The sequence below is a fragment of the Elephas maximus genome, chromosome 3, assembly GCF_024166365.1.
Source record: "Elephas maximus indicus isolate mEleMax1 chromosome 3, mEleMax1 primary haplotype, whole genome shotgun sequence".
In the NCBI taxonomy this organism is placed as follows: domain Eukaryota; kingdom Metazoa; phylum Chordata; class Mammalia; order Proboscidea; family Elephantidae; genus Elephas; species Elephas maximus.
Genome location: NC_064821.1, coordinates 95137078 through 95150332, shown reverse-complemented (window position 1 = coordinate 95150332; position 13255 = coordinate 95137078). Strand labels below are relative to the sequence as shown.

At 42.3% G+C, this 13255-nt stretch overlaps 1 protein-coding gene across 2 annotated transcripts in view; it reads left to right on the top strand.

The window, feature by feature from the left end:
- Positions 1-314: 314 nt before the first annotated feature.
- TXNDC12 (thioredoxin domain containing 12) overlaps positions 315-13255 on the top strand; it is a 35477-nt gene continuing 22536 nt past the window's right edge. Inside the window, exons 1-2 of one of the 2 annotated variants that reach the window (XM_049875199.1) lie at positions 315-456; positions 952-1016. In XM_049875199.1, coding sequence (XP_049731156.1) covers positions 446-456; positions 952-1016 — 76 coding nt within the window. In that variant the 5' untranslated portion in view covers positions 315-445. Of the gene's footprint in view, positions 543-951; positions 1017-13255 lie in introns of both variants that reach the window. The other variant, XM_049875197.1, reaches the window with a different exon arrangement.

Here is a 13255-nt window from a genome sequence, read left to right as displayed (position 1 = left end):
CCCCGATTTGTGTTTTTTATTTTTTATATTAAATGCAGCGGTTCGCCGAGGAGGGGCTAGCCTGACTGGCCGACAGAAGCCACAACGGTTCTCTCGAGTCCCCTCCCCCCGCTACCCTTCTACACGCCGTCTCAGTCCACCTTTTCCCTCTCGGTCCCCGGACCTGGACATTCAGAAACCCGCGGAAGCAACTCGCCCTCGAGGGTAACTCCCGCACCCTTTTCCTCCTACGTGAACTGCACCTTTAAACTCACTCCATCCCAAGCCGAACCGTGGAGGCACCACCCACATCCGTCTAACATCACTTCCTTCAGGGTTTCAAAAAAAAAAAAAAAAAAATCTGGGAACGCGAGGTACTGGACTGAAAATCGCCTGGGAAACCGCGCGGACCTTCACCTCCGACCCTGTGTCCTCTTAGCCCGGGTGGCCCAGCGCACCTACCACCATGGAGCTGAGGTCTCGTGTCGGGGCCATCTGTTTGTTGGGTTTCGGTTTCCTGCTCCTCGCCACCTCTTCTCATGGACAGATTGGGCTTGGAAAGGGTCAGACCGCGTACTTATCTTAATCTTTACTGATTCTGGGCCCCTACCCGGTATAACTCCCCTCCTGGCATAACACCGTCCTTCCCCTGTTCTATCTCTTAGGCCATGCCAGATTTCTTTTTATCTTCCCCAACCGTTCCAGGAATTTGAAGGAGATTTCTTGGGGTAGGGAGTAGCGGATCGGGGAACGTTGAGATGGGGAAGTTGTACTTGAGGCCTCCCTAAATCCTTAGGCAAAGAAACGATCCTTAAGCCAGGAAAAACATGCTTAAGAGCCCAGCATAGCCCCTAGTACTTGAACCCTCAGAAAGGGGCGTCTTCCATTTTGGGAGAGTTAGGGCCCTTGGGGACCTGCTTATGCAGAGACCCCTGCTCTGGGTCTGAAGATCCTCCTCCCCACATCTTCCAGGATGAGCTTGGTCACTGCCTCCTCCTTTCTTTGGGGGGACAGCACCAGCCACGGAGGCGTGTCAGGTGAGTAAGGAAGGGCCAGATGAAGGGTAGAAGATTAGAGTTACCAACAGTTGTCTTTGGTGTGGCTCAGCCAGTGTGTCTGAAGAAAGTGAAAAAAAAATTTTTTTTTGAGGAGTGAGGGAACAGTGGTTATGAATGGAGGGCAGAAGGTGTGACCGTTTTTTTGCTTCTCTGCTCCCTACCCAATCCCATCACCTATAGCCTCATTCTAAGCTTGATCACCTTGTTGAAAATTGGATTGGCTGTTCTGTGGACTCAGGATTTATGCTTTTCTAAGTGGGTGGGTTGTGGCATGAATCCTCCCCTTCTGTTTTTTTGTACTGACCTTGCCCTATAGAGTGACTCTGCAGCGGTCCTACCGCTGTTTCTAATTCTGTTTTATCTTACCTGCAGTATTTGCAGGTCATTTGGTGTGTAATGAGATTGGGTGGACATTCAGTGTTCCTGAATGCAGTCGCTCTTCCATTTAGTAAATATTTTTGGAGCACCTACCATATTCCAGGAGCCCTGGTGGCATAGTGGTTAAGAGTTTAGCTGCTAACCAAAAAGTCGGGCAGTTTGAATCCACCAGCCGCTCCTTGGAAACCCTGTGGGGCAGTTACTCTGTCCTATAGGGTTGCTATGAGTTGGAATCGACTGGACAGCAATGGGTTTGGTTTTTTTTTGTTTGTTTTTTACCATGTTCTGGGCACTGATCCAGGTAGAGGAGATACAGTGAGCAAAACAGACAAGGTCCCTGCTCTCATGGAGCTTATGTTCAAGTCCAGGAGACAGTAGACACGTGAACAAACTAGCAGACAAGATAATTTCAGCTAGGGATAAATGCTGAAAAGAAAATGAAACTGTGATGTAGTTGAAGGACTGAGGAGTATGGAGGGCTAGAATTACTTGAGTTAGAAAGGTCAGGGAAGGCTTCTCAGAGGAGGTGATGTGTGAGTTTCCATCTCAGGGATGAAACTGCACGATGAATCCTATTAGGCCAGAATGTTTTAAATACTGAAAATCCCATTTAAAACAGATTGCTTTGTATTTAGCATAAAATTATGAGAATTCTCCCTAATGATTTGCTTTTCAGTCCTGAGGGAGACAGAAGGGTGTAGTGTTAGGAGTGTGGGGTTAGATTTAAGTTTGGATTTGTTCTGCCCCTGACCAGCTGAGTGGCCTTGGACAAGTTGCTTGACTTCTCAAAGCCTTAGTTCCTTATCTGCCAATGGGCATAGGTAATAACTACCTCAGTCACTGAACAAATAATTTACTCTGTTCCAGTTACTGTGGTGTTGGCAATACCTTGGAGTCACATAGCCAATATATTTATTCCTTGCTAGCCGTAAAACTCTCTGTAGGTGATCCTTTTACCATTGCTGCATAATAAACCACCCCAAAACTTAGTGGTGTAAACAAATAATTTTATGCCCATGATTTTGTGAGTTTTGAATGAGGCACAGTGGGTAAGTGAATAATTTTCTTTTAAGAATCAGCACAAAGCTGGTTCCTATGAGGTGGAGGTTAAAGATGTCCCAAATGTCCAGCTTTTTCAAACTACTGCAACACTCTGTAATCTGTAACATCAACTACTCCCTCTGATCTCAGTACTCTCCCTCCCGTCTTTGGGTTCAGTCATTCACTGTAACATTACACAGAACTCACAAATCATACTTACAGTTAAGTGGTTTATTAGGGAAGTAACAGGGTACAATTCAGGATTGGGATCAGTTTGGAAGTAACAGGAATAACAAGTCAGGATATAGTTCCTCCATCAGGACAGCTTTTTACCCTCTGCCTCCCTGCTCAAGTGTTATACCTCTTAGCTCTGTGGGTTGGCAAGACCCACCACAGCTGTCTTGCGCCGCTGTCTCTGTCTTCCATGTTACAGCAGCTCTTTCCTGTCTGTCTTTCTGTCTCTCTCCCTCTCCCCTTTTTCTCCTTCTCCCTCCCTCCCTCCACGTCTCCCTTTTAGCCTAGCAGGATGGCAAAACTGACCGATCCCCTTGTTAGGCTCGAGAAGACAAAGTGAAGTATTATAATGACATGTGCAAAGAGCTGGAGATGGAAAACCAAAAGGGAAGAACACACTCGGCATTTCTCAAGCTGAAAGAACTGAAGAAAAAATTCAAGCCTCGAGTTGCAATAGTGAAGGATTCCATGGGGAAAATATTAAACGGCGCAGGAAGCATCAAAAGAAGATGGAAGGAATACACAGAGTCATTATACCAAAAAGAATTAGTCGATGTTCAACCATTTCAAGAGGTGGCATATGATCAGGAACCGATGGTACTGAAGGAAGAAGTCCAAACTGCTCTAAAGGCATTGGCAAAAAATAAGGCTCCAGGAATTGATGGAATATCAATTGAGATGTTTCAACAAACAATTGCAGTGCTGGAGGTGCTCACTCATCTATGCCAAGAAATATGGAAGACAGCTTCCTGGCCAACTGACTGGAAGGGATCCACATTTATGCCTATTTCCAAGAGAGGTGATCCAGCCGAATGTGGAAATTATAGAACAATATTGTTAATATCACACGCAAGCAAAATTTTGCTGAAGATCATTCAAAAATGGCTGCAGCAGTATATCGACAGGGAACTGCCAGAAATTCAGGCTGGTTTCAAAAGAGGACGTGGAACCAGGGATAGCATTGCTGATGTCAGATGGATCCTGGCTGAAAGCAGAGAATACCAGAAGGATGTTTACCTGTGTTTTATTGACTATGCAAAGGCATTCGACTGTGTGGATCATAACAAACTATGGATAACACTGTTAAGAATGGGAATTCCAGAACACTTAATTGTGCTCATGAGGAACCTTTACATGGATCAAGAGGCAGTTGTTTGCACAGGACAAGGGGATACTTATTGATTTAAAGTCAGGAAAGGTGTGCGTCAGGGTTGTATTCTTTCACCATACCTATTTAATCTGTATGCTGAAGAAATAATACAAGAAGCTGGACTATATGAAGAAGAATGGGGCATCAGGATTGGAGGAAGACTCATTAACAACCTGCGTTATGCAGATGACACAACCTTGCTTGCTGAAAGTGAAGAGGACTTGAAGCACTTACTAATGAAGATCAAAGACCACAGCCTTCAGTATGGATTGCACCTCAACATAAAACAAAAATCCTCACAACCGGACCAATGAGCAACATCATGATAAACGGAGAAAAGATTGAAGTTGTCAAGGATTTCATTTTACTTGGATCCACAATCAACAGCCGTGGAAGTAGTAGTCAAGAAATCAAAAGATGCATTGCATTGGGTAAATCTGCTGCAAAGGACCTCTTTAAAGTGTTGAAGAGCAACGATGTCACCTTGAAGACTAAGGTGCGCCTGACCCAAGGCATGGTATTTTCAATCACATCATTTGCATGTGAAAGCTGGACAATGAATAAGGAAGACCGAAGATGAATTGATGCCTTTGAACTGTGGTGTTGGCGAAGAATATTGAACATACTGAAGAATATTGAACATACCAAGGACTGCCAAAAGAACAAACTAATCTGTCTTGGAAGAAGTACGACCAGAATGCTCCTTAGAAGCAAGGATGGCGAGACTGCGTCTTACGTACTTTGGACATGTTGTCAGGAGGGATCAGTCCCTGGAGAAGGACATCATGCTTGGCAGAGTACAGGGTCAGCGGAGAAGAGGAAGACCCTCAACGAGGTGGATTGACACAGTGGCTGCAACAATGAGCTCAAGCATAACAACGATTGTAAGGGTGGCTCAGGACTGGGCAGTGTTTTGTTCTGTTGTGCATAGGGTCGCTATGAGTCGGAACCGACTTGCTGGCACCTGACAACAACACCCCCCCCACACACACACAAGGGTGTCTTATTTACATTTTTAGCAAGCTATCAGATCCCCTTGGTGGGTCATAAGTGCTTCATTTGCATAGTCCCACCCAGTCATTTGTTGGGACCTAACAAAGTTAAAAAAAAAAAAAAATTTTTTTTTTTTTTTAACAAAGACTGTGGCTAAAACCCATTGCTGTCAAGTCGATTCTGACTCCTAGGGACCCTGTAGACTATGGCTAGAAAGGCCATACAAAGTAATTCACTGCTACCTAGTGAGGAAGACTTGTCTCTGTTCTGTGATGTCTAGAGCCTCAGCTGAGCTGGTTACCTCTTCTATATGTGTTCTTTATGCAAGGGCTAGTTAGGGAAGGAACCCAGATAGCACAATGGTTAAGTCCTTGGCTGCTAACTGAAAGATTAGTGCAGAAGAAAAGACCTGGCAACCTGCTCCTATAAAAATTACAGCCTAGGAAACCCTACGGGGCAGTTCTGCTCTGTCCTATAGGGTCATTATGAGTTAGAGCTGACTCAGCGGCACACAACCATGAAGTATGGCAGCTGGATTCCAGGAGTGAGTGTCCCGAGAGAACGAGGCAGAAAAATATGGCATTTTTATCATTTAGCCTCATAAGTCATATAGCATCACTTCTGCTGTACCTGTTGGGACAGGCTCAAGGGGGAAGGGACATACTCTCCTTGTCCCCCTGCCCCCACAAACACATACACACACTCAGTGGAAGAGTATCAAGGCCACATTGTAATAAAAGTATGTGGGATGGGAGATACTGTTGCAACCATCTTTGGAAAGTATAGTTTGCCACAGTGAACCATGACCATTTCTGTCTTGTTCATGCTCAGGAATATTTGTTGAAAGAACAAATGAATGGTAAACACGTGGTACACAGTGGTAAAAGTTATGATCCCTGTCCTTTTGCAATTTATAGTCTGGTGAGATACAAAGACAAGCAGGCAATTACATGACACCATGACATCTGCTGGAGTCCCTGGGTGGTGCAAACGGTTAAGTACTAGGCTGCTAACTTAAAGGTTGGTAATTGGAACCCGTCCAGAGGCACCTTGGAAGAAAGGCCTGGTGAACTGCTTCCAGAAGGTCACAGCCATGAAAACCCTATGGAGCACAGTTCTACTCTGAAACAGGGTCACCCTGAATCGGAATTGACTCGACAGCAACTGGTAACTGGGGGCGATACGTGCTATGAGGGGAGAAATGCAGGAACACAGAAGGGCAGCTAGAGACAGGAGGGCTGTGTTGTAAGGGTTAAATGCAAAAGCAAAAAGTGTTTAATATGGTGTCACATACTTTGAGAGCATTTGCTAAATGTTAACTATTACTATTTCCTCCTGTGGGAGAATATTGAATTATTCCTAAAAGGAGTTACTACTGTTTCAAACATTTATATAACTCTTGGGTATGGATTCTTGGAGAATAGGTTGTAACGTGCCCCTAACTGCTCCTCCCACCAAAGTGCTGCCCAAGCAGTGGTTCCTGAAAATACTGATGAGAAAGCTGTTAGTGGGGGCCGTTCATGTGCTCACCTGCCTGAAGCAGAAAGGGATGATTTTGTCAAGTCTCTGAAATAAAAATCTGTCACTAGCAGATATGGAGTGTTTACCTTCCATATGGGATAGATATTTTTGCTAGCCATATTTTGCATTTGTGAAAACAGTAAGTGACTGAACTAGGATTCTAACCCAGGTCTGTTTGACTGCAGACAGATTTAATTTAGCCACCGTGCTATATTCTGTCTCTCAGGTACAGTGTTCCCTGTTTTAGAGGCTTTCACTGCCAGCTCTGACACTTGACCTTTTATTATTTAGGCTTCATCACCTGGAAGGGTGGATGTCACTTTTTGCTGTCCTTAGCTTACACTCAAGAAAATGATTTTAGAATGAAGTGCTTGAAAATTGTGATGTGAATTCTGTGTTTAGAAATGGTTGCTTTTCTTTTTTTTTTTCCTTTTTTAAAATGAACATTTTAGGGAAGGAGCTGCTGACGTGGGAGCCTTTAGCTCACTTTAGAAATAACTGGCACAAGTTAAGTGGCTGTGCAGGTGACATTTTAGGAAATTGGACTGTCTTCAGATGTTCCACTTTGGCATGGATGTGAGTGTGGGTGGTGCAAGGGAACCAGCGCTTTTATTAACGAGGTAAACAGTGCACTTTTTCAAGTTATTTTTGAGGGGAAACAAAAGGACCCAGGTTTTCCGGATCTGAAGTCAGTCCTCTCATTCTGCTTTGGTGAGACAGCATTGCTGAAACAGCATTGCTTCCTTCACTTACAGGCAGTCCCTGGTTATGGGTTACAGACTTACGGACAGCTGGTGCTTGCCATTTAACATTATGTATATTTGCTCTCGCTATGAAACAGCTGAACAAACCCCTAAACCAAACCAAATGCACTGTTGTCTGGTAGATTCATAGCATCTACTGAAACAATTGAACCAACCCCTCAACCAAACCGAATCCGCTGCTGTCCAGTAGACTCATAGCAACCCTATAGGACAGGATAGAATTGCCTCATAGAGGCTTCCAAGGCTGTAAATCTTCACAGAAGCAGACTGCTACATCTTTTTCCCACAGAGCGGCTGGTAGGTTTGAACAGCTGGCCTTTTGGTTAGCAGCTGAGCTATTTAATCACTGTGCCACAGGCACCTGAACTAACCCCTACTCAAAACAAATTCATCACAGTCACCTTCATTTGCACGTACAGCTTTTAATCATCCAAAAGTCTTCAAGCCTTTTCTTGTACTAAAAGTCAGGCTAAATAAGAACCAACTGTAAGCACCTGTGTCAACTTATCTATAAATTCAACTTAAAGACACAGTTAGGAATGGATCTCTTTTGTAATCTGGGGACTGCCTGTATTCATTTCATCTTTGCTAGAAAGGCAGTAAAATGTAGTGAGTGGTTAAAATTTAGACTTGAGAACCTTACCACCTGGGTTCTAATCCCAGTTCTGCCACTTACTGGCAGTATAACCTTGGGCAAGTTATTTAACTTCAGTTTCCTTATCTGTAAAATGGGGTTAATAAAGAGTTTCTACTTCATGAGGTTATTGTGAGGATTAAATAAGTTAATACATGTAAAAGCCTGAAAAACAGTGCTGGCACATAATAAATGCCATATAAATGTTAGTCATTATTAATGTTGTTATCATTATGATAGTTATATGTCTATGATATGCTTTGAAACAGTTCTTTGCATATACAATATTCTTTGAAAATTCATATAAAAAGTACATTGGAATTTTTCATAATACTAATAGTCATCATAGTTACTTACTGAGTGTTTACTTTGTGATAATTACGATAATATGGGTATTTAAAACAAAATTAAAATTAAATTTAAAATTCAGTTCCTCAGTTGCATTAGCCACATTTCAAGTGCTTAATAGCCACATGTGGCTGGCGGCTACCATATTGAACAGTGCAGCAATAGAACATTTCCATCATTGCAGAAAGTCCTATTGGCCAGCACTGCTTTAGCAGTAAACTCCTGTGATTGTAGCCTTGTCACTTAGGTTTTGAGTAGCCCAGATTTATGAAGAAATTTTGTTTTACTTGATGTTAGTCTAGCTTCTCTGACTTTCTTTTGGTTGGCATTTGCCTGGCATATGTTTTATTTCTTTTTCTTCTTACTATATATTTTTCAATTGTTCTACTTTTAATTTTTAAGTCTTTGTATTTTAGATGTGTTCTTATAAACATCATAGGATTAGTTTCGTTGTTTTTTTAAACTATGTTTGGTAAGTTTTGTATTTCAACTGCCAGGTTAGTCCACCTATGTTTGTTGTGATTATTGATAGAGCTGGTCTTGTTTCTCTCCACCACTTTCCATTTCTACTGCTTTTCCTATGCTGTTTTCTCCCTTCTTGCCCATTCTTTGGGACTTGAGTATTTATTTGTTCTTATTTTATTTTTTATCTCCTGTATTAGTTTAAGGAGCCCTGGTGGCATAGTGTAAAGTGATCAACTGCTAACTGAAAGGCTGGCAGTTCAAAACCACCAAAGAATCCGTGGGAGAAAGATGTCGCAGTCTGCTTCCACAGAGCTTTATAGCCTTGGAAACCCTATGGGTTTGCTATGAGTTGGAATTGACTTGATGACAGTGGGTTTGGGGTTTATTAGTTTGGAATCTGGTACTCTAGTTCTTTTCTTTTATTGGTTACTCTTGAAATTTTATCTTGCATACTTAAAAAAAAACCTAACACTAATCTTAATTCCCCAGTGGTAAGAAGGCATTTTAACTTCACTCACTCCCTCTTTGCTTATAACCAAGTTGTTCTCCAGTATTTTAGTTCTGTCTTTTAATTCTATAAATAGGGCATTAAAATTTTTTATACAATGTTTAGATTTATTTACATGCTTACCAGTTTATTTGCTCACGATCCCTTCTCGTATCTAGGTTTTTTTCTAGGATCACTTCCTTCCTGAAATGTGTCCTTTATCTATCCCTTTAGTTTCCCTGGTTCTTCTTTCCTAGAGGACTATTTCATACTTCCTTTTATCTCTTTAGACATCCAATATTTCCTCCCCAGCCTTTGCTCTTAGCTGGTCACCATGCTTTCTCTTTAACAGAAAACAGAAGGAATCAGAAGAAATCTTTCAGAAGTTCTTATCTCTACATCTACCCACCTTTTAGTGCCTGTGCCCGTATAGTCTTCCATCTCTGTTGTTACAGGATAAACTGTCCATGTCCTAGCAAAAGGTTAATCCCTTTACTTGTGTACTAAGAGCCATCTCCTCTTGCCTACTCAGTGACATTTTCTGTATCATCAGTTTTCCTGTCTTTACCACTTCTATCAATTTTCAACATCCTATACTTCTTCCATGGAGCCCTAGTGGCGCAATGGTTAAGAACTCAGCTGCTAACCAAAAGGTTGGCAGCTTGAATCCACCACCTACTCCTTGGAAACCCTATGGTGCAGTTCCACTCTGTCCTATAGGGTCGCTATGAGTCGGAATCGACTCGTAGGCACTGGGTCTGGTATACTTCCATATTGAATAAAACCCCTTTCTACACTCATGACCACTCTAGCTATTGTTGTTGTTGTTGTTAGGTGCCGTCAAGTTGGTTCCGACTCATAGCGACCCTATGCACAACAGAACGAAACACTGCCCAGTCCTGGGCCATCCTCACAATCGTAGTTATGCTTGAGCTCATTGTTGCAGCCACTGTGTCAGTCCACCTTGTTGAGGGTCTTCCTCTTTTCTGCTGACCCTGTACTCTGCCAAGCATGATGTCCTTCTCCAGGGACTGATCCCTCCTGACAACACGTCCGAAGTATGTAAGACGCAGTCTCGCCATCCTTGCCTCTAAGGAGCATTCTGGTTGTACTTCTTCCAAGACAGATTTGTTCATTCTTTTGGCAGTCCATGGCATATTCAATATTCTTTGCCAACACCACAATTCAAAGGGGTCAACTCTTCTTCTGTCTTCCTTATTCATTTTCCAGCTTTCAAATGCATATGATGCTATTGAAAATACCATGGCTTGGGTCAGATGCACCTTAGTCTTCAAAGTGACATCTTTGCTCTTCAACACTTTGAAGAGGTCCTTTGCAGTAGATTTGCCCAATGCAATGCGTCTTTTGATTTCTTGACTGCTGCTTCCATGGCTGTTGATTGTGGATCCAAGTAAAATGAAATCCTTGACAACTTCAATCTTTTCTCCGTTTATCATGATGTTCCTCATTGGTCCGGTTGTGAGGATTTTTGTTTTCTTTATGTTGAGGTGCAATCCATACTGAAGGCTGTGGTCTTTGATCTTCATTAGTAAGTGCTTCAAGTCCTCTTCACTTTCAGCAAGCAAGGTTGTGTCATCTGCATAACACAGGTTGTTAATGAGTCTTCCTCCAATCCTGATGCCCCATTCTTCTTCATATAGTCCAGCTTCTGGTATTATTTGTTCAGCATACAGATTAAATAGGTATGGTGAAAGAATACAACCCTGACGCACACCTTTCCTGACTTTAAATCAATAAGTATCCCCTTGTCCTGTGCGAACAACTGCCTCTTGATCCATGTAAAGGTTCCTCATGAGCACAATTAAGTGTTCTGGAATTCCCATTCTTAACAGTGTTATCCATAGTTTGTTATGATCCACACAGTCGAATGCCTTTGCATAGTCAATAAAACACGGGTAAACATCCTTCTGGTATTCTCTGCTTTCAGCCAGGATCCATCTGACATCAGCAATCATATCCCTGGTTCCACGTTCTCTTCTGAAACCAGCCTGAATTTCTGGCAGTTCCCTGTCGATATACTGCTGCAACCGTTTTTGAATGATCTTCAGCAAAATTTTGCTTGCGTGTGATATTAACAATATTGTTGTATAATTTCCGCATTTGGTTGGATTGCCTTTCTTGGGAATAGGCATAAATATGGATCTCTTCCAGTCATTTGGCCAGGAAGCTGTCTTCCATATTTCTTGGCATAGATGAGTGAGCACCTCCAGCTTTGCATCTGTTTGTTGAAACATCTCAATTGATATTCCATCAATTCCTGGAGCCTTATTTTTTGCCAATGCCTTTAGAGCAGTTTGGACTTCTTCCTTCAGTACCATCGGTTCCTGATCATATGCCACCTCTTGAAATGGTTGAATATGGACTAATTCTTTTTGGTATAATGACTCTGTGTATTCCTTCTATCTTCTTTTGATGCTTCGTGCATCATTTAATATTTTCCCCATAGAATCCTTCACTATTGCAACTCGAGGCTTAAATTTTTTCTTCAGTTCTTTCAGCTTGAGAAATGCCGAGTGTGTTCTTCCCTTTTGGTTTTCCATCTCCAGCTCTTTGCACATGTCGTTAAAATACTTTGTCTTCTCGAGAGGCCCTTTGAAATCTTCTGTTCAGTTCTTTTACTTCATTGATTCTTCCTTTTGCTTTAGCTGCTCAACGCTCAAGAGCAAGTTTCAGAGTCTCCTCTGACATCCATCTTGGTCTTTTCTTTCTTTCCTGTCTTTTCAGTGACCTTTTGCTTTCTTCATGGGTGATGTCCTTGATGTCATTCCACAACTCGTCTGGTCTGCGGTCACTAGTGTTCAATGCGTCAAATTTGTTCTTCAGATTGTCTCTGAATTCAGGTGGGATATACTCAAGGTCATATTTTGGCTCTCGTGGACTTGCTCTGATTTTCTTCATTTTCAGCTTGAACTTGCATATGAGCAATTGATGGTCTGCTGCACAGTTGGCCCTGGCCTTTTTCTGACTGATGATATTGAGCTTTTCCATTGTCTCTTTCCACAGATGTAGTCAATTTGATTTCTCTGTGTTCCATCTGGCAAGGTCCATGTGTATAGTCGCTGTTTATGTTGGTGAAAGAAGGTATTTGCAATGAAGAAGTCGTTGGTCTTGCAAAATTCTATCATTCGATCTCCAGCATTGTTTCTGTCACCAAGGCCGTATTTTCTAACTACTGATCCTTCTTCTTTGTTTCTAACTTAATGCATTCCAATCGCCAGTAATTATCAATGCATGTTGATTGCATGTTCGATCAGTTTCAGACTGTAGCAGCTGATAAAAATCTTCTATTTCTTCATCTTTGGCCCTAGTGGTTGGTGTGTAAACTTGAATAATAGTCGTATTAACTGGCCTTCCTTGTAGGCATATGGATATTATCTTATCATGGACAGCGTTGTACTTCAGGATAGATTTTGAAACGTTCTTTTTGACGATGAGTGCAACACCATTCCTCTTCAAGTTGTCATTCCCAGCATAGTACACTGTATGATTGTCCGATTCAGAATGGCCAATACCAGTCCATTTTAGCTCACTAAATTTTTTTTTTTTAATGTCTAGAATATCGATGTTAATGCATTCCATTTCATTTTTGATGATTTCCAATTTTCCTAGATGCATACTTCGTACATTCCAGGTTCCGATTATTAATGGATGTTTGCAGCTGTTTTTTCTCATTTTGAGTTGTGCCACATCAGCAAATGAAGGTCCCGAAAGCTTTACTTCATCCACGTCATTAATGTAGACTCTACTTTGAGGAGGCAGCTCTTGCCCAGGCATCTTTTGAGTGCCTTCCAACCTGGGGGGGCTCATCTTCCAGCACTGTATCAGACAATGTTCCGCTGCTATTCATAAGGTTTTCACTGGCTAATGCTTTTCAGAAGTAGACTGCTGGGTCCTTCTTCCTAGTCTGTCCTAGTCTGGAAGCTCAGCTGAAACCTGTCCTCCATGGGTGACCCTGCTGGTATCTGAATACCAGTGGCATAGCTTCCAGTATCACAGCAACACACAAGCCCCCACAGTGTGACAAACTGACAGACACGTGGGGGCTCTAGCTATTACCCCTTTGAAATTCTTTGGAAGAGTTGTACGTACTCGCTCTTTAATTCTTCTTCTCTCGGGCTCTCTTGATCTTGCTCAAATCATGCATTCATCGTCATTGTTCTGTTGAAACTGGTTTCATCAAGG